The sequence below is a fragment of the Silurus aristotelis genome (assembly GCF_946808225.1).
Source record: "Silurus aristotelis genome assembly, chromosome: 22".
NCBI lineage: Eukaryota > Metazoa > Chordata > Actinopteri > Siluriformes > Siluridae > Silurus > Silurus aristotelis.
Window position 1 is genome coordinate 3,041,741 of NC_139595.1, and position 19,772 is coordinate 3,061,512.

The window sequence follows — 19,772 nt, forward strand, 5'->3', positions numbered from 1 at the left end:
CTCACCATAAGATTCCACATTTAGTTCCCATTTACATTAAACCTCCACTCTTCTGGGATGATGTTCCACTAGATTTTGTGGAGATTTGTGCTCATTCAGAAACAAAGTCAGGTACTCATGTAGGTGAGGAGACCTGGGGTGCAGTCAGAGTTCACATTCATCCCAAAGGTGAAATCTTCCACACACTTCCAACCCATGTAAAGCACATCTTCATGGAGCTGGCTTTGTGCACAGGGGTAATGTCATGCTGTAACCGGTTTGGGTATCTTAGTCCCTACCACCTCTAAAAACATCCCCTACAGTTGTGGGCCTCCTACTTTATGGTAACAGTTTGAAGAAGAACCATTTGGTTGGAAAAAATCAGGTGTCTTGAAACTTTTCTCCATAAAGTGTAGCAAAATTCACTGGTGGCATTAGGATTTATCCACCCGCTATTTGGCTCACGCTATCAACCAAGAGTCTTTATTAAATGGTATATATCAGCCCAGTGACTCCTATAAGCACCCCATAATGACATAACGACAAGTTGTTCAATAGTTCAGCAGTTGCTGTAGATATATTTTTTATACATTAGCCTCAATTAAAATGTATAAATATATAAATATATAAAAAATACAGCAATAAATATAAAAAAAATTATATTATATATATATATATATATATATATATATATATATATATATATATATATATATATATATATAAATAGAATGTAATATATTTACACACACACACACACACACACACACACACACACACACACACACACACATTACCATTAAACAATTTGCACATGCTTTTGCTTTCTTATTGTTAGATTTTTTATTTTTGTGTTTTTTTACATATTTTTTGCTGACTGATGTAAAGTTATTACGACATTAAGGTAAAAAAAAGATCTAAATTGTAATTTGTTTCTATTGTAATGAACAGAAACCGCCGCAAAGATGAATATGATAGAAGTCGAAACAACGTAAGTGGAGGTATATCTGTATACACAATGTGAATTAAGAATTGCATTTAATTTCCTTCCTTCATTCCTTCATTATTTTAGACTGGAATCATGCCAACAGGGAGAATTTTACTAAACAACTAATGTTATTTGAAGTTGAAATAAGAAAAGGTTTCATGTGCATGACAAAGCAACGAAAATGGACGGACAAGGAAGCATAAAAAACGAGAACAATCCCTGCGGTCGATCACAAAACACATTGGTAACACTAATGATGATGCAAATGGCACTGATGACGATCGGGAAGCAAAGGGTTCAGAAGGTAAACCTACCGGAATGCCGTTCTGTCCATCGGTCCCAGGCTCACCGGCATCCCCCTTTTCACCCTGTGCCAGAAACACAATTCAGGGAGAAGCGTTAATGTAAAATCAAACAATTCACATGTTTTATTAAACTGATTTATTGGGGAATGAAATTTGTTAAATTTTTTCAATTTGCACAATGAAACAATTTTGATTTCAACATTCCAGGAGGAAGAGAAAGTGTTGCTCAAGTCATCATAGAGCAAGAAATTGTATTTCGTCACTTGACAGTATTTAAACAACTGTGTTATAGAAGAAATGAATTACTCTGGAGCTTGCACTTGTAGAAATTTATCAACAATAGCGTGAGACTTCCACCATTTCAGAAATTTGGATGAATTTGTAAATCATTTTTAACATTTAAATTCACTTTCATACCTTTTTTTTCCAATGACTGCTTATAATTAATAAATTGGCTAGTTTTTTAACATCCCATTCAATATATACTCTCCATTTTCTGTTATAATAGTCTCCACTCTTCTGGGAAGGTGTTCCAATATAAATAATATTGGTATTAAATGTTAACTTATAATAAAGTAAAACAAAAATCTGCAAGCTTTGATCTGTGAACTCACTGATTCACAAATTCACACATTGGTCTGGTGGATTCATTTCACATATGCTGAGCACATAACACATGTAATCATCAAAAATTTCCTGCTGACAAAGAGTTTCTTCACAGATTTTGCACATTATGTACCTCCTTTTCAGAAATTTCATCTAACACCTCTACGGTTACTTTGTAAGTGCATTGACATTTAGACACACACTTTATGCATGCTAACCCGCCATCTGTGAACTAAACTACACTCCTGCTACAAGCACACGCAACCACAGACGACGTGTGTCATGGTTTCCCATACAGAGGTGCACAAAGAGCAGGACTTTTATGAGGTACACCACATGCACATGTGCAAAATCTTCATGCAACTTCTGTTAAACACACAAACAACACACCCTGTCATTAAGAAAATAAGAACCTGGTTGGGATTCGAGGCGAGGTTGTAATAGTTGTAAATATTGAGGAGGACAAGTGCTGGTTGTGGCCAGAGAAGTCTGACCACAGGGGGAGTGTAAGAACTTGGCAGGATGTGACTCGCCTGATGGAGAAGATAGCACCTCCAAATGACGTCCCCCCATTTTCCCCTTCGAATTATGACTGTGAAATTCCCTGCACTAAATATACTTCTTCAAAGACTTCTTTTCACCCAAGCATTAGAATTGTATGTTTATTAGAATGTTAACATTGCTGTTACATTGCATGCTCAGCGATTTATGTTCAAAAGTAACATCAATATTTACATAGGGAAAATTCCTGGTATTCAGAGTCAGTTTTTACACCTGCTTAAGTAATTTTTTTCTCATTTTCCTGCATTACGCATTAAAAGAATAAATAAATAAAAATCCTATCATCCACGTCTCTTAAATTTGCTGAAATTGTGAGGTGGCTTTTTCCAGAACACCTCATTTAAAGACTAGCATGAACTTTAATACTGAAAAAAAAAAAAAAATCATTATGTTTGAAGATCAAATTATATTGAGAAAATCCTATTTTCTTTGTTGTTAAATTCAATAAAATGTTATGTACAAATTATATAACAAATACAAATATAGGCCATTAAATGCACACCCCATCACTACTGCACATCACTCATCTGATATACAGTCTCTCTATCTGACCATATGTGGTTCTTTCTCAAACTGTTACTACAAATTTAAAAGCACACAATTGAATACAATTTCACTGGATGCAGTAACAATACTTTTACGTTCAACTTGAACTAAGAGACCCAAAACTGTTTCAGCTCCATTAAGATATGCTTTAGATGGGTTGACCTCAACCTTTGGAATGAACTTTGGAAACCTGAAACATCAGTACCTGACTTTACTAACACCCTTATGGCTGAATGAACACAAATATCCACAAACACACTTCAAAATCTAGTGGAATATCTTCCCAAAAGAGTAGAGCAAATGCGGAATGGGAAGTTCACACAGGAATCTGATGGAAAGGTGTCCACAAATGTCTATATTGGGACCCTAAAACAGGTTCTCAATTCGGTCCTGATCTGCAAGACCAGGTTTGTATTCCATTCAAATTTTTAATCAGAGAATCAAATAGAAATAACCACCTTCATTCAGTCCTTCTGTGGTTATCAGTGTGCAATACACATGCAATACACATATCTTTAAGCAACACGATTTTATTTTTAATCCCCACATGAGGCCACTTTCACCACACCAAACGGTCACTTTACCACCCTAATAGACATCCCAGCCCTGGAGAACATACATCCTGATATAGATCTCACTGAGCTATAGAAAGCTTTTTAAACACTTTAAGATGAACCCATATATAATTAGAGCTGAAAGCAGAAAAGCTAAGAAAATACGCTCAATTTTTACATACTATAAATGAAAGCAAAAATGTCGCTCTGGAAATTACATGCGCCAGTATAGCTCGCACGTGGCCTAATTGGAAAGCGAGTAGGAACTTTGAGGCAACCTGTTATTAAGATCTAAAATATGCTACACCCATGACAGCCAGTGGTGCAAATATCTACGATTCATACGATTTTTTTCACCAAGTGCCAAATTACAAGCCACATTCACACTAAAACCTTGGTGGAGGCTTCAGGAGGACCCTCCTTCCTTAGGAGACAACGGTCTGTGGTTATATATACATCGCCTGAGATTAAAAATAGTATCCGTATTCCTGGCTGCACGTGTACCCAAAATGTGTTCGAGTGGCACGTGAATAGGATGAACGCTGAGCTGCCTGGGAAAAATGAATAATTCTGAGGAAATGTGCAAAAATCTGATTATACTTTTACTTCTGGGAAACATTTTGAATAACCAACAAAGTCCAACACTGGTCAGTGAATTAAGTTTTAACGTTGCATCAGGAATAACGCAGGAAAAGTTGCTGGTGTTCAGAATCAGTTTGCGCACCTGCTTACTATTCAGCTTCAAACAACCAATCAGAATGTTGGCACACTAAATCTAAAAATATCAGCTAAAAACAGTGTTTGGAATGAAACTGGTAAATGCGAAAAAAAAAAAAAAAAAAAACACAGCTCAGCAATACTGTGCTCCCAGCGTTCCTGACACTTCTGGAATTGTTCTGGAAGTCTTTTTTTTCCAAAACGTGTCAAGCTCCTTCTGCGATACGTGGTAATGCACATGATCAGATTAGCACGTTCTTTTTAGCACGAGATTTTTCATATATCTCTCTCTATATATTCCTATATTTTATATAGTTTTATACTTTATTTATCTGCCTTCTTTTTCTTTGTTTTTATTTTTTTCTCCCCATCCTATTCCCTCATGCCGGACCGTCGTGAAAAGCATTTCACTGCATGTCGTACCCTGTATGTATGTGTATGTGACAAATAACATTTTATTTGATTTGATTTGACCAGTGCGCTATAGTGTGTACCTAATAAAACGGCAGATTGTTAATGAGCAGCAGCAAAAAAAAAAAAAAAAAAAAAAAAAAAAAAAAGCAACCCTAATCCTTTGATAGTCGGAGACCTCACACAAAGCACGCTACTCAAACACAACAGGGAGTAATTGCACCCTCTACCACCCGCTGCCTCTCAGATCAGACTCCAGAGCACCAATTACACAGCTTTTTACAAGACTGCGTACCTTCGATGCATTTTCTGTGAGGAATTTTTATTTTTTACATAAGGAAATCCTGTTGCAATCCACAAATGCGTTACAGGATCATACAAACACATGAGGAAGCTTCTGAGAACAGGGCGGGTGGTTTTACTGGCCTTGAGCATACGCTCACGAACCCCATGATTACAGAGCGACGAGCGTGCCAGCTGGGCCCCGGTAAAAACCCAGCCCCGTGGCCGAGCATCTTTTATCTGCGGTGCCACATCAAACCCTACTCCGGTTAGCTAATCACCCGCTGCAGCCTGCAACATGGTGACGGGAAGCCAGGAGGAGAGACGTGGTGGGGTTTCGGATCGAAGAGTGGAAGCCAAAATGGGAAGGTGCGTGGAGAGGGTGGAGAAACAGCCACATGAGACTGATGTGGACAGAAGACAAGATCACCCGAGTGTTCCTTACGTATCATTGCGTTCACCACTAGCGCAATGTTTATTCAAGTGCCTTTAAATGGTTTCGCCTGGCTGACATAAACAGGTCATTTACACAGTCTGGGATTTGAATAAAAAAACCAACAGATTTTTGGTTGAAGAAACAAACAAGTTAAATGCTGTTCAGATAGGTTCTTCCTAAAATTTTATTGTCAATGGTGCTTAAAAGTTTGTGTACCCTTTATTCCAGCCTATATGGGCAAAAGTATTGGGACACCTAACATTTCCTGCCATATGTGGTTCTTCTCGAAACTGCGTCCAAGATGAAGGCACACAAAACATTTTGCATTTACATGAACTTGAAAAACCCAAACCTGTTCCAGCATGACGATGCACCTTTGAACAAAGTGAGCTGCATGAACATATGCTTTACATGGTTTGGATCTTGATCACTACTACATCAGTACCTGACTTCACTCACACCCTTGTGGCTGAATGATTACAAATCTTCACAAGCACACTCCAAAATCTAGTGGAACATCTTTCCAGAAGAATGGAGTGAATTATAAGATCAAATTGGGACTTAATGTGGAATGTGATGCTCAGAAAGCACATACCGATCTTATGACCAGGTGTCGGACAACTTTTGGCAATAAAGCGTATATATAACAATTACCTAAAACATTATTACATAATGTTTTTTTCTAATTTGTTCAGGAGAATAACATGATTTATGCATCCATTTCCTATAGTCTCTATCACAGATGGCAAAATACACACATCCTTCATTCAAGTAGAAGTACAGATACTTATGTTTAAAAAAGAAAATGGTAAAAGTTGAATTACTGACTACACTTTTCCACTCAAGTTAAAGTAAAAAGCTTTGGGCTCAGACTTGTACTTAGGAAAAAAGTAGCCATTACTACTACCTGTTTTTGTGTCATACAGGTAACTGGATCTCACCTTATATTAATATATTAATACAAATATAATTTAAAATGTTCTTATCTAATGAATATATTCAGGCTAAACATATAGAAAAAAGATGATCAGGTGATCAGGAATGTCTCTGTTCTCAATCATGTTTACATCGCTCGAGTCCCTCTGTTTTAGTTTTTGTTGCCTTCTGCCGTGCTAGTTGTTAGCTTCCTAGGCTAGCCGACGTCTGTGGTGCACGATAGCCAGGAAATGATACACGGGCACACAATGAGAAGAAAAAAATATTGATCATGAAACCAAATTAAAAAAAGAAAAAGTCCGAAAAATAAATCTACTTAAGTACAGTAATGAAGTATTTGTACTTCTTTACTTATCATCTCTGGTCTCAATGAATGCGCTTAACTAGCTAACTAGCTCTCATAATGTGAGTATTTGTTACTTCTTTTTCATCCTTGCTCAATAAGCTGGATCTGGATCGCCTTATTTAGGCAGTGTTGATATCATTAATACAGTAGATATCAGCATGATCCGTAAGGCAAATGTGAGCTTACAGTATTTATCATTTATAATGCACTTAGCATTAAATGTGCCATTAGAAGTGAATGGGATTTAGACTGAGATTATATGATGAAGTCATCCCTCATTAGAAAGCTATTCAGTTTTTTTGTTGTTGCTGAAAGCAGGTCAGTGGTAAATTATTGGTATGAGCTTGTTACTTGCAGCTCAGAACATTTCTAAATACAAAAGAAAACCTTGAATCTGCTGTGAAAAATATTCAGCTTAGCACAACAAAAGCCGGAGCTTTCCTTTCTATTTCATCTAGTGAAAAGAGTTTATTTGTGTGGAGAAAAGCAGAAAAGGTCACATCTTTGAAACAGAACCGTATCCAATTATCAAAAAATCATTAACCATTAAGCGATGGTGAGCGCCTTAATAAAAACCCAATTACTAGCATGTCTGCAACCCGTAATGGGGCAGTAAATGGAAGGGTCTTAATTTTCGGTACGCACGCAGACCGAGTTCACCTCCACACAGATGCTGCGACAGATGCGCGTTTAAAATAGATTTGGGTGAACAACACCACATGTGCTACTTAAATGCTGCCATTCACATCCAGCTTGTTATAATCTGAAAACACCCGCCTACTCCGATGGCCACTCTTAGTTGATGCACTTATTTTTACTCAAAACAAGCAAAAAAAAAAAAAAAGATCTTTGGATGTTTAAGTCTTTTTTCGGACTTTAGCAAACGAACAGCCAACCCTTCTGTTAATGCTAAACATTAAGCAAAAGTGCAGCACTTTTTTTTTTTTTTTACACCCAAACACAACTGTATCATTTGCCTTGTAGGAATTGGATATTCTTTGTTTACTTGGCTAACAGCGACATACAGCTCAAGAATGTCAGAGGAAAAATAGGAACGGCCGCAAAATATGCACCAAGAGCCGAAAATAAATCTGCATAGAAGCGACTCGTACTATGTGGCATTCAGTAACTACAAGAAGCACATTATGTCAGAAAACCTGTTGCTTGTTTGTAATACAAAATCTAGCCATTCTAGTGCAGAAAGGATAGGTGTGTGTAGTGTAGCGAGTATAGTAATCATAGTGAAGCAAACAAGCTATTTGCATCCTGTGATTAGAAATATTACTGTACCTTCAGTCCAACTGGGCCTGGACGTCCATCATTTCCAGGCATCCCGGGCTCCCCCTACATCAAAAACATGTTTTATTTAATAATAGTTTCCTTCTGATTCATTACAAATATAGATTCTGTCTACAGGCATATTTGAAACACAGCACTCCTGTCCTATTTACATATAAATACACATTTAAAAAATTGTCTGTGTTCTATGCTTTAATAATTATTAAGAACCATATAATGTTACAGCCATAGGTAAACCATTGTAGCTATCATAAAACCATAATTAAACCATAGTAGTTTTGGTGAAACTATAGGTAAACCATATTACCAATAGTAAAAATATAGTATCCTTCGTAAAACATAGTTTAACAATAGTATTCTTAGTAAAACTGTATAGTATATAGTATATATAGTATATAAGTATTGGTAAAACTTTAGGTTGACTATAGGTACAACTATAGGTAAACCATAGTAGCCATGGTAAAACCATAATAAAACTATAGTAGCCATGGAAAAACATAGTTATAGCATAGTATTGGTAAAAACTATAGTTAAACCTTAGTTGTCCTGACAAAACTATAGATAGACTATATTAAGAATGGTAACACTATAGTTAAGGAATAGTATTCTTGGTTCAAAGAAATAGTTAAACCATAGTAGCCATAGTAAAACATAATTTAACTTAAATAGCTATTTAAAAAAAACTAAGTTAAACCATAGTATTCTTGGTAAGTCCATAGCTGAATTATAGGTTCGACTATGGTTTTGCCAAAAAAATCTAAGTACAATAATAGTAATCTTTGTAAAATGACAGGTAAATCATTGTAGCCATTTTATTATCACAGTTAAACTATAGTAACCATGCTAAAAACAATAGTTTTACTTTAGTTATTTTCTTGGTAAAATCATACTTAAAGCACAGTTTTAATTATATCAGCGATGGTGAAATTGGTTAATGTCCAAATAACAGTAGACACTGTAAAACCAAAACCAACCATATTTTGAACCTTTTTAAAAAATTATTTTCAGGTGGACAATGAATTACCTGTGGTCCAGGTTGCCCTGGGGGTCCTGATTCCCCTTGCTGCCATTGGATTCCCTGTAAGGTCATAAACTCATATCAGAGAGAGTGTAAATGTCAGAACTGTTTGTCCATGATGTGATGTGTACACGTTTACCTTGCTTGCTTCAACTGCATAATCATTCCATTTAGAGAGTCCAGGGCCCTGGAAAAGAAAAGATAATTGGTTGTAAATCTTCAACTGGTACTGTATTTATGATTTATAGTTTTCAAGATCATACTTTTTCACAATAAGCAAGCTGTAGTTGTATTGTTGCTAGGCAATTGTGAAATATTGACACAGAACATGAACTAGCAAGTGGCTAAAGCTAAAAATGTATCTCTAATAAATTAATAAATCTAACACATCTTACGGCTAAAATGACAGTAATTAGCACCAAAGCCCAAAACTGACATTTTTATATTGCGAATATTACAAAAATGGCCCTTTATTAATGTTACAGTGAATATCTGATGTTTCTTGTTTGTATAATTCCAATTCAATAAGACAAATCTCAATGAACATACGAATACCCAACATAAGTTCAATTTGTATACATGTTGAATCAGATGGATTTTTTGAGAATTAAGATTAAATTTACGGTTGGTCCTGGAGGACCTGGCTGTCCTGGTGGCCCTTGGATTCCTATATCGCCCTGTGGAATAAGATGTACATCATAAGCATGGAAATATTGATAGAGTATAGCTATAATAATCAAAGGTGTCTTCTGAATATGGGTAGATTTGCCTCTAATGCGTAATTGGCTTACTTTGGCACCAGCTAGTCCTCTCTCCCCATTTTGTCCTGGTTGACCTGCTTCACCCTGGAAATGGAAAAGTAGTGATGGCTCACTATAATAACTGAAGTCTAACAGACACCACACAGTATTTTATTATATCTAGAGTATAGCTACTTGCTTGCGTTCATACATTATAATTAGTATTGAGTTTTGGGTGCCTTTGTAGGCCTCACCTATCATATAAATAGTCTTTTTTAGATTGCGTCACTCACTTTCTTGCCATCTCTTCCAGGCTGGCCCGGTTGACCCATCACTCCCAGCTTTCCCTAAACACAGAGAGACCATGTGATGCAGGATCCATACTTTAATTAGCTTGATTCTCTACCATCCACTTGTATTACAATTCTAAAATGGATCTCTACTTAATGTCTACTGCAAGTAAAATTACTACAACAGTATTAGTGGCACAATGGTGACTTGACATTGCATGGCATTGACTGACTCTTATTTGGTCATCTTAGTACCTTGCTCAGAAAACCCCAAAACATTCTCAGCTACTACAAAAAGTAATAAATGTTAAATAAATGAATCACTCACAGGTTTTCCGTCTGGCCCAGGAGGACCTTCTCGACCCTTCTCTCCTCTGAATCCCTGTGTTGAGAACAAATAAAATTCACATCAAACCGGATTTTCAAAAATTATACAATGAACCACAGCTTAATTGATCTATCCATTTTTTAGAGGTGTAAGGAGTCCCCCGAAAATCTTACTTGAATAAAAGTATAGATATAGTCTTAAAGTATCTCATTTGAACAGTACTTTAACAGTATTTGACTCGTATCGAACGTAAGTTCAAAGATGCACTAGTCCTTAACACGAAGACATGCGTTGATTTGTGAGTTTTTATTTCCTAAAATACAAATCAAAACACTGTACAATCAAATACAACCAAGATCAACACAACAGCCTCTTCAACATGGCAGAATGAGACAAAGGTCAAACAAGTCGGTCAGAAGAAAAGACAAAGTAGTAAAACACATGTCACAAAGTTGAAGAAACATTAAGAATCAGTAGACAAATCAAATTAAAGTAAATCATTTTAGATATTCAGAGCTGATTTAATGCACCTCTCAGAGAGGTGCAATATTTATATTTAACTTCAACAAGAGCTGGTTCTCAAAGTTTGGTTGTCAGATGCTGGTAGGGGAGTGTTGAGCCTTAATGACATCTTTAACAGAGGTGTAAAATGTAATTGGTAATGCTCATTGTATTTTTAAAATATATTTTTTATTTATCTCTTATTTTTTATTTTAATATCTCTGATAATCAGTAAAACTAGAAAAGAAGCCAACAAATTACTTGAGTACAGTAACAATGTACATTTTCTCAAATACTTTACACCACTGGAATTGAGCTAAGGGTTAAACATTGGCTTACCATTGGTCCAGGTAGGCCTGGTGGGCCGGGTTTACCACTGGGGCAATCACAGCCTTCCACAGGACGAGACCGATCAGATGGACACTAAAAAGTGTTGACAATGAATAAAAGAAAAAAATATATATAAAATACTCCTTTTATATATATATATATATATATATATATATATATATATATATATATATATATATATATATATATATATATATATATATATACAGTGAGGAAAATAAGTATTTGAACACCCTGCTATTTTGCAAGTTCTCCCACTTAGAAATCATGGAGGGGTCTGAAATTGTCATCGTAGGTGCATGTCCACTGTGAGAAAAAAATTTGAAGTCTGCCTTTAAAATGTCCACCTCCACTACATTTATTATCCTAAATTAGATGCACCTGTTTGAGGTCGTTAGCTGCATAAAGACACCTGTCCACCCCATACAATCAGTAAGAATCCAACTACTAACATGGCCAAGACCAAAGAGCTGTCCAAAGACACTAGAGACAAAATTGTACACCTCCACAAGGCTGGAAAGGGCTACGGGGAAATTGCCAAGCAGCTTGGTGAAAAAAGGTCCACTGTTGGAGCAATCATTAGAAAATGGAAGAAGCTAAACATGAATGTCAATCTCCCTCGGACTGGGGCTCCATGCAAGATCTCACCTCATGGGGTCTCAACGATCCTAAGGAAGGTGAGAAATCAGCCCAGAACTACACGGGAGGAGCTGGTCAATGACCTGAAAAGAGCTGGGCCCACTGTTTCCAAGGTTACTGTTGGTAATACACTAAGATGTCATGGTTTTAAATCATGCATGGCACAGACGGTTCCCCTGCTTAAACCAGCACATGTCCAGGCACGTCTTAAGTTTGCCAATGACCATTTGGATGATCCAGAGGAGTCATGGGAGAAAGTCATGTGGTCAGATGAGACCAAAATAGAACTTTTGGGTCATAATTCCACTAAACCTGTTTGGAGGATGAAGAATGATGAGTACCATCCCAAGAACACCATCCCTACTGTGAAGCATGGGGGTGGTAGCATTATGCTTTGGGGGTGTTTTTCTGCACATGGGACAGGGCGACTGCACTGTATTAAGGAGAGGATGACCGGGGCCATGTATTGCGAGATTTTGGGGAACAACCTCCTTCCCTCAGTTAGAGCATTGAAGATGGGTCGAGGCTGGGTCTTCCAACATGACAATGACCCGAAGCACACAGCCAGGATAACCAAGGAGTGGCTCTGTAAGAAGCATATCAAGGTTCTGGCATGGCCTAGCCAGTCTCCAAACCTAAACTCAATAGAGAATCTTTGGAGGGAGCTCAAACTCCGTGTTTCTCAGCGACAGGCCAGAAACCTGACTGATCTAGAGAAGATCTGTGTGGAGGAGTGGGCCAAAATCCTGCAGTGTGTGCAAACCTGGTGAAAAACTACAGGAAACGTTTGACCTCTGTAATTGCAAACAAAGGCTACTGTACCAAATATTAACATTGACTTTCTCAGGTGTTCAAATACTTATTTGCAGCTGTATCATACAAATAAATAGTTAAAAAATCATACATTGTGATTTCTGGATTTATTTTTTTTTTAGATTATGTCTCTCACAGTGGACATGCACCTACGATAACAATTTCAGACCCCTCCATGATTTCTAAGTGGGAGAACTTGCAAAATAGCAGGGTGTTCAAATACTTATTTTCCTCACTGTATATATATATATATATATATATATATATATATATTTCATATATACATGGACTAAAAACTCACCCTGTCATCCTCCTGTAAAAAGACATAAAAAGACGTAAGAAAGCGAAAGAAAATTGTAGGTGACAAACGCTGTAGGTAAACAGTGAGCATGGACTTACCACAGAGAAGATCTCACACGCTGTCTCTCGCATGCTCTGTAGAGGGTCACAGTAGAGCCGCAGCTTCTGCAAGATGAGCTGAAAAGGAGAAAAGCGTAGCTAAGTATCTAATGGGGCTAAGATACTGTTAACTTGGCTATCATATTTCTTGCTTTGTTAAAAGCACAGGATCTTCTATCCATATTTAGCTGTATGAGAAAATCTGTTCCCCCATGGCAAAAGGTCCCTACGTCTGAAGCTTAGAACCCCTGGTTTAACCATTTAGCATATTATTAACCAGTCAAAACAAACCATCAGTCGACTGATGATTGTTAACATTTAATAGTCAATTTGGTCTATAGCCTATCACATACAACCGTTATGACCACCAATCTGGCATGACCACCTGAACACCTAATATTGCTGCCAAAACAGTTCTGACCAATCAAACATTAACAGCATGAACTTCTTCAGCAGTTTGAGCTACAAGAGCTTGTCTGTTGGATCGGACCACCCGAGCCAGTCTTCGCTCCCCACGTGTATTGTGCATCAATGACCCTGTCGCTGGTTCACCACTGTTCCTTCCTTGGACCACTTTTGATAGATTCTGACCACTGCAGACCAGGTACATTTCACAAGAGCTGCAGTTTTGGAGATGCTCCAACCCAGTCGTCTAGACGTCTCAATTTTTCAAACTCGCTCAAAATATTAAGCTTCGCGCATTTTTCCTGCTTCCAACATGAACTTTGAGGACAAAATGTTCAGTTGCTGCCTAATAAATATATTCAACCACTAACAGAGATAATCAGTGTTATTCACTTTATTATGTTATAAGATTATAATGTTATGCCCGATCGGTGTATTTTAAATAAATTAAATATTCCTGAAGAGACCTACTGGCACAGTGGTGTCTATGTTGACTTTTTTGCCCACTTCTGTCTTTCCATTGATGTAGATGGGGACAACTTCATCCAAGAGATGCTCCTCGACATACACGTCATCTAGAAAGGACGTGATGCGCTTGGGCCTCACCAACAACTTCAGCTGGTGCCAATCTGTATCAAAGAGTCTCTTTGGTGGTTCGGACAGAACAAAAGAGTTAAGTTGAAGTGCACACCAGGTCACAAAAAATAAGAATACAGGTGCTTAATTGTTCTTCTTAACTTTGACAGACCTTAATGCCTCGGTCATTAAATATGACGGTCTGCTCTTTCTTTAGTGTGCTGGTGCTGGTAAAGGTGATCGACTTGTCTAGGCCATTCAGGGTCACTGCAACTTGCCTGACACCTGCTTCAGATAGCACTCGCCAGAGGTCAAACTTAATGTGGTGAACTGGGTTCTTCAATCGCAGGGTGGCCACGAACACATACGAAGGAGGCAGGCCTTCTGGAAAGATCTCTCTGTGAAATAATTGCATGTGTCAGATATGAGTCAGTTTAAGTAAAAAAGAATTCGATAGACACATTTGCATTAACCATACATTACCTAGTTCTACGACTAAGGTTCAAGCGAGTGTCCAGGAGGTAAGCACCTTCAGATATGAGGGATCCTTGGACCTTTTGAGCCACTACCCCGATCCCCATCATACTCATCAGGTCAAAGCCCTTCTGCCCATTGACAGTACCAGGGATCCTCACAGGACACACTGACTCTAGTAATGAGACAAACAAAGAAGTTGTATATTTGTCCCAGAAAAAATTGGGACACCTGACTTTTCCAGACTTTTCCACCCCTTTCGGATAACTTGGACTGCACCCCAAGCCTCCACACTCTACCTTACTTTACTAACACCCTTAGTTGTAATTGAATTAATCCACAAATCTGCAAAATCACACACCAAAATCTAGTGGAACATCTTCCCAGAAGAGTGGAGCTTGTTATAACAGTAAATTTAGACTAAATGTGGAACGACATGTTCGCAAAGCACCTATGAATCTTATGGACAGAAGTCCACAAATATTTGTTCATATTGAGAACAATTTGAAATGAATTCACTTTAGTTAAGATAATTGCCGTGATGCATGAAGATATGCGTCAACATAACAGGACGTGAACTAAAAATCATTCAGTCTTTCATCAACCTCTTCATCCAAATACACACCCGTAAACAGTGTTCGAGGAGGATACTATCATTTCCTAAACTATCTTCAACAGTTCATCCTTATGATTAGATGGTGTTGGACCTCAGTAATTCTCAAAGTCAGAAACAACTCAGTTGTTCGTCTCTCAGAAATAACCAATTGGCACTTGACTCACCCTCACAGAGTTTTTGCTCCATCACATCCCTTATATTCGCAATGGAGGTGTAGTCCTCTACATGCAGCACGTAAGTGGAAGAAGGCTTGTTGGCCATGGACACCAGCTCAGCGTTGGTGATCTCATCTCCCACACCCACAGCAAACAGGACAATGTTCTGTGCTTTGGCCTCTATTGCTGGATCGACCACATCGTCTTGTGACCTGCCATCCGTCAGAACAACAGCGATGCGGTTTCTGGTGGTCTTCGTGGTGTGGTTCAGAGCGGAAAACACGTGGTCAGTGGCAAACTTTATGGCACGTCCTGTCTGGGTTTTGCCACCTAGGTAGGAGATTGCAGCAATGTCCCTAAGAAGGGTTTGAGTGTCCTGGTGTTTCCCAAGAGGGATCTCCAGGCGTGGTGTATCACTGTACTGTACCACAGCCACCTGAGTGTGTCGAGAGCTCACATCAAATCCACTGGTGATGTTGACGAGCCAGCGTTTGGCTGTGTTGAAGTCGACGATCCCGAGACTTGATGAGCCATCGATAATGTACACCAAGTCGTTGGATGTCGTGCTACAACCTGCAAGTCCAGGAAAACCTTTGTCCTTAGGTGTATATGTACAGTGCAGTAGCTTTCCAAAGAGGATCATTTCAAATAAAAAATTAAGCAAAGCATATACTCAAATCACACACTAAATTTTGCAGATCTTCCCAAACTTGACCAGTGGTGGACAAAGTACACAAACCATTTACGTGTGTTAAAGTAGAGATACATTTAATAAAATAATAATCCAATACAAATGCCCCTTTTAAACTTTCACTTGAGTAAAAGTACGAAAGTCTTTGCCTTCAAATGTACTTCAGTATCCAAAGTACTATGATTTATTATATCTATAATGTTCCTATTATCATTTATATCACAAGACTCTTCACTTAATCAACTCAGTTTATGTGAAAAGACTCAAATGTGACCCTCAGCTCACTGATCTATTGATATTAATGAGTCAAACACTGATTGATATATATAACAATTATCATGAACCCAAAACCTTCTTTTTGACTACTTTAAAAAAATCACCAGAACAAAATGTAGTTGAGTAGAAAAATACGATATTTGGCTTTGAAATGTAGTGAAGTTGAAGTAAAAGTCTCCACAAATGGTAATACTTCAGTAAAGTACAGATACGTGAAAATAATTACAGTAACAAATCACATTTGTTTAATTACTGTCCACCACTGACCTTGTCCAACTACATCCTTGTTCACCAACAAGGAAACATAGCATTAATAAAGACATTGTTCTAGTAGGTGATCAAGGATGGTCAAACTTTGGTAATTACTATCAAATGCATTAAAAAAACCAAAAATGTTTCAAACAAACCAGCTTGACTGTCCTCCTGATCATGTCCTTTGGTGTGGCTCAGGAATAGACAGACAATTAGCGATCCCAAAAAACGTTTCCTCATTATAGGTCAACAGGGAATCAAAACCGGGTCTGGCAAAAGGAAAAGAGTTCCTGGTTGTCAAAACAACAACAACAACACACATGTCATGAATTGGTATTTGCTCTTGAAAATGAATTAAAAGTTCAATTCATCAATCTGGAAATTTAAACTGGGACAAATCCCTACATGTAAAGCGTTATCTGTAAAGGAGTTCCAGATAGACAGCACCTAATTTGGCTTTCTGCAGGACCTCAGTACACCTGTTTAGCGATGCAACAACCTAGGAAAAGAACCAAAATTGTAGACTCTGACATGTTAAGCTTAATATAACCTTTATGTCCCTTGGTGGACGTTTCATTGGGAAGCATTTGCATGATTTCTAAGTCAAAATCATGCTTACAAGCAGTCACAAGCTACTCACCTCTTGTTGTCCCACAACTGTAAATAAAAGCTTAGCCCAGCTGTGTTCATCAGAAAGACAAGTCCTGTGTCGACGTGCAGTGGGATGGAACAAGGGGTGCAGGAGAGTGTTTATAGCTACACAGACAGTGACGTATAACCTCAGTGCTCTGAATGAGAGGGTGAGAGGGCTCCAAACGAGAGAGCGAGGCAGAGAACGAGGGAAGGGAGGAGTGTATGTTCAGCCCCTCCACAAAAACCACCTTCAAAGCAAACGTAAATGGCTACACGCTTTTAAGACACAAATAGCAAAACCAACACCGTTTAATTATTTGGTGCAGCAGAATCAAGATTCGGGGGGCTTTTACTTTTACAATGCTCTTGTTCTTCTCCTGGACATGCAGTTGGACAAAATATTTGCCCAAGTTTAGGCTTAAATACATTAACACAGATGTTCGGCTTCCATTTACACAAGGCAAGCGTCAAAAAAGTAATAACCGCTGCCATGCACTCAGCCAGGAGGGGAACGAGAAGGTATGTTTACAGGAGAAGTTGCAGACAGCATGGATTGGGATAAAACAGTCAGCGTAAACCACGAAGCGGGAGACGAGGTGGGCTTCTCGAAGCGGCGGGAAAAAAAAAAGAAGCGCTATTTAAAACAGTCGCCGGTATGTTTATTTACACATCCACAGACCTGCACTCGAATCCTCTTTTCAAACACTGTTATATTAGCACAGCTATTTTTAATCAAAGGTGGGCTTACTGGTGGTGTAAACAAACCCTAATATGTTCAGGTAGCCTCAGGAAGCTGAGACGGATGGAGACGAGTCGTTTGGGGAAACATGGGGTCCAGGGACCGCAGAGGGTCTGTGATTTTCTAAATTCGTGTTCCAGTGGCGGAAATCACAAGCCGCTTTTTTTTATAGTTTGTAAAGTTATTAGGTGGTTCGATTGGTCACTTGATTTGATTGGATTTTTAACCAGAAACATTTAGTCAAAGACGAGATTAGACCATTTTGATTAATAAAATCAATAAAATATCATTGTGTGTATTTACTGTATATAATTTTTGGCGAGCAGTTGAATTCTTGAACTGCTGCTAGAATCCATGCTTCAATCCTCAGCCTAGGTTCTAGTCTTTTTAGAGTTTCCAGGCCATAATCACATGGGTTTCCCCTGGGTTCTCAGGTTTCCTCACAGCCCTAAAAATAAGCTGGTAGAATGATCGCTTCTCACACCCATTGTTTCACTTGAAACCTTTCAGAAAAAGGAAATCCTTCATTTTAAGGTTCTGTGCAGAAAACCAACAATTCAGATTAATTTTCAATTCATTTGAAATCCAATGAATCAATCTCAATTCAATAAAATTTCTATACTACTTTTAACAATGGACATTGTCCCAAAGCAGATATATAGATTGTGAATATACATTTTTATATCATAAATTAGTCTCTAAACGTTTGAATCGAAAGATAGTTTTGATTAAAAAAAAACACCAGGAATTAATGTAATATAAGAGGCAACAAGTCTTTTTTGGTTGAATGATTGAATTATTAAACTGCCGCTTGAATCCATACTCGAGTTCTAGTTATTTTGTGAGTTTCCAAGCCAAATTTGGAAAAGGAAAATCCTTCGTTTTAGGGCTCTATACAGAACCCATACAAAGATTTTAATCAAATAAATTTAACTTCAGTAGCACTTTTAACACTGGATATTGTCCCAAAGCAGCTTTACAGAGATAAATAGATTGTGAATATAAATTTCAGCATCATAAATTAGTCTCTATAAGTTTATCCCTAGTGAGTGAGCCAGTGGCGACAGTTGCAAGAAAAAAAACTTCCTGAAATGCTATGAGGAGGAAACCTCGAGAGGAACCAGATTTAAAAGGGAACCTGTCTTCATTTCGTTAACCATAAATATCCATTCATTATAGTTCCTTCATTGTTAAAGTTATTTTCACTGGTAAAAACTAAGTTTTCATGCCATTTGCAGCCCCAAGCCCCTGTATTTAACTGTCAATATTAATTAACAGTTGATGCACTTTACTTTATCATTGTTAGTGTTAACAAGTTTAGTTTTTTTATACCATAGTACATTTTGTACTTCCCTTTTGCACATCTAAATATATTCGCACTATTTTTTTTCCACTTCATCATAAACGAATGTATGTTCTAATACCTTCTTTTAATTTCTTCTATTTTATCACATTTATTTTTATAGTCTCTTTTATCTGATGCAGTTCTGAGCTCAGGATCAGGTTTAAATTTCACTGCATCACCAATCACTTACAGTTATTCTGCGTATAAATTGTTTGGGACAAATAAAAATCTTGAATTACAATCCAAATCCATCTTCATGTTTTTTTAGTTTGCTCCTCTATAGTAAAAAACAAGCACAAGCGGTTAGATTATGAGGAACGTAACAAATATCAGGATGATAAATACACAATATTGCCCTAAAGACACCTGGTCATAAGATATGGTATCTGCTTTTTGAGCATTACATTCCACATTTAGTCCCAATTTGCTCTTACAACCTCCTCCACTCTTCTGCAAAAAACAGATTTAGGTCTCCTAGTTCAAGCGAAAGGAAAATTGCATACTGCTGCATCTAAAGATGCAGTTTGGGAAAGAACCAAATATGGCTGTGAAAGTCCCAATACTT

At 37.7% G+C, this 19,772-nt stretch overlaps 1 protein-coding gene across 1 annotated transcript in view; it reads right to left on the reverse strand.

The window, feature by feature from the left end:
- Positions 1-17,743, reverse strand: part of LOC310717249 (uncharacterized protein) — a 31,580-nt gene extending 13,837 nt beyond the window's left edge. The window contains exons 1-17 of the mRNA XM_083525082.1: positions 17,131-17,743; positions 16,896-16,989; positions 16,646-16,759; positions 15,281-15,844; positions 14,510-14,675; positions 14,199-14,424; positions 13,922-14,095; positions 13,046-13,123; positions 11,183-11,266; positions 10,343-10,396; positions 10,018-10,071; positions 9,776-9,829; positions 9,608-9,661; positions 9,124-9,171; positions 8,991-9,044; positions 7,958-8,011; positions 1,282-1,335 (exon numbers count right to left, since the gene is read on the reverse strand). Of these exons, the coding sequence (XP_083381208.1) occupies positions 1,282-1,335; positions 7,958-8,011; positions 8,991-9,044; positions 9,124-9,171; positions 9,608-9,661; positions 9,776-9,829; positions 10,018-10,071; positions 10,343-10,396; positions 11,183-11,266; positions 13,046-13,123; positions 13,922-14,095; positions 14,199-14,424; positions 14,510-14,675; positions 15,281-15,844; positions 16,646-16,730 (1,803 nt within the window). The 5' untranslated portion in view covers positions 16,731-16,759; positions 16,896-16,989; positions 17,131-17,743. The remainder of the gene's footprint in view (positions 1-1,281; positions 1,336-7,957; positions 8,012-8,990; positions 9,045-9,123; positions 9,172-9,607; positions 9,662-9,775; positions 9,830-10,017; positions 10,072-10,342; positions 10,397-11,182; positions 11,267-13,045; positions 13,124-13,921; positions 14,096-14,198; positions 14,425-14,509; positions 14,676-15,280; positions 15,845-16,645; positions 16,760-16,895; positions 16,990-17,130) is intronic.
- Between the last annotated feature and the right edge of the window lie 2,029 nt (positions 17,744-19,772).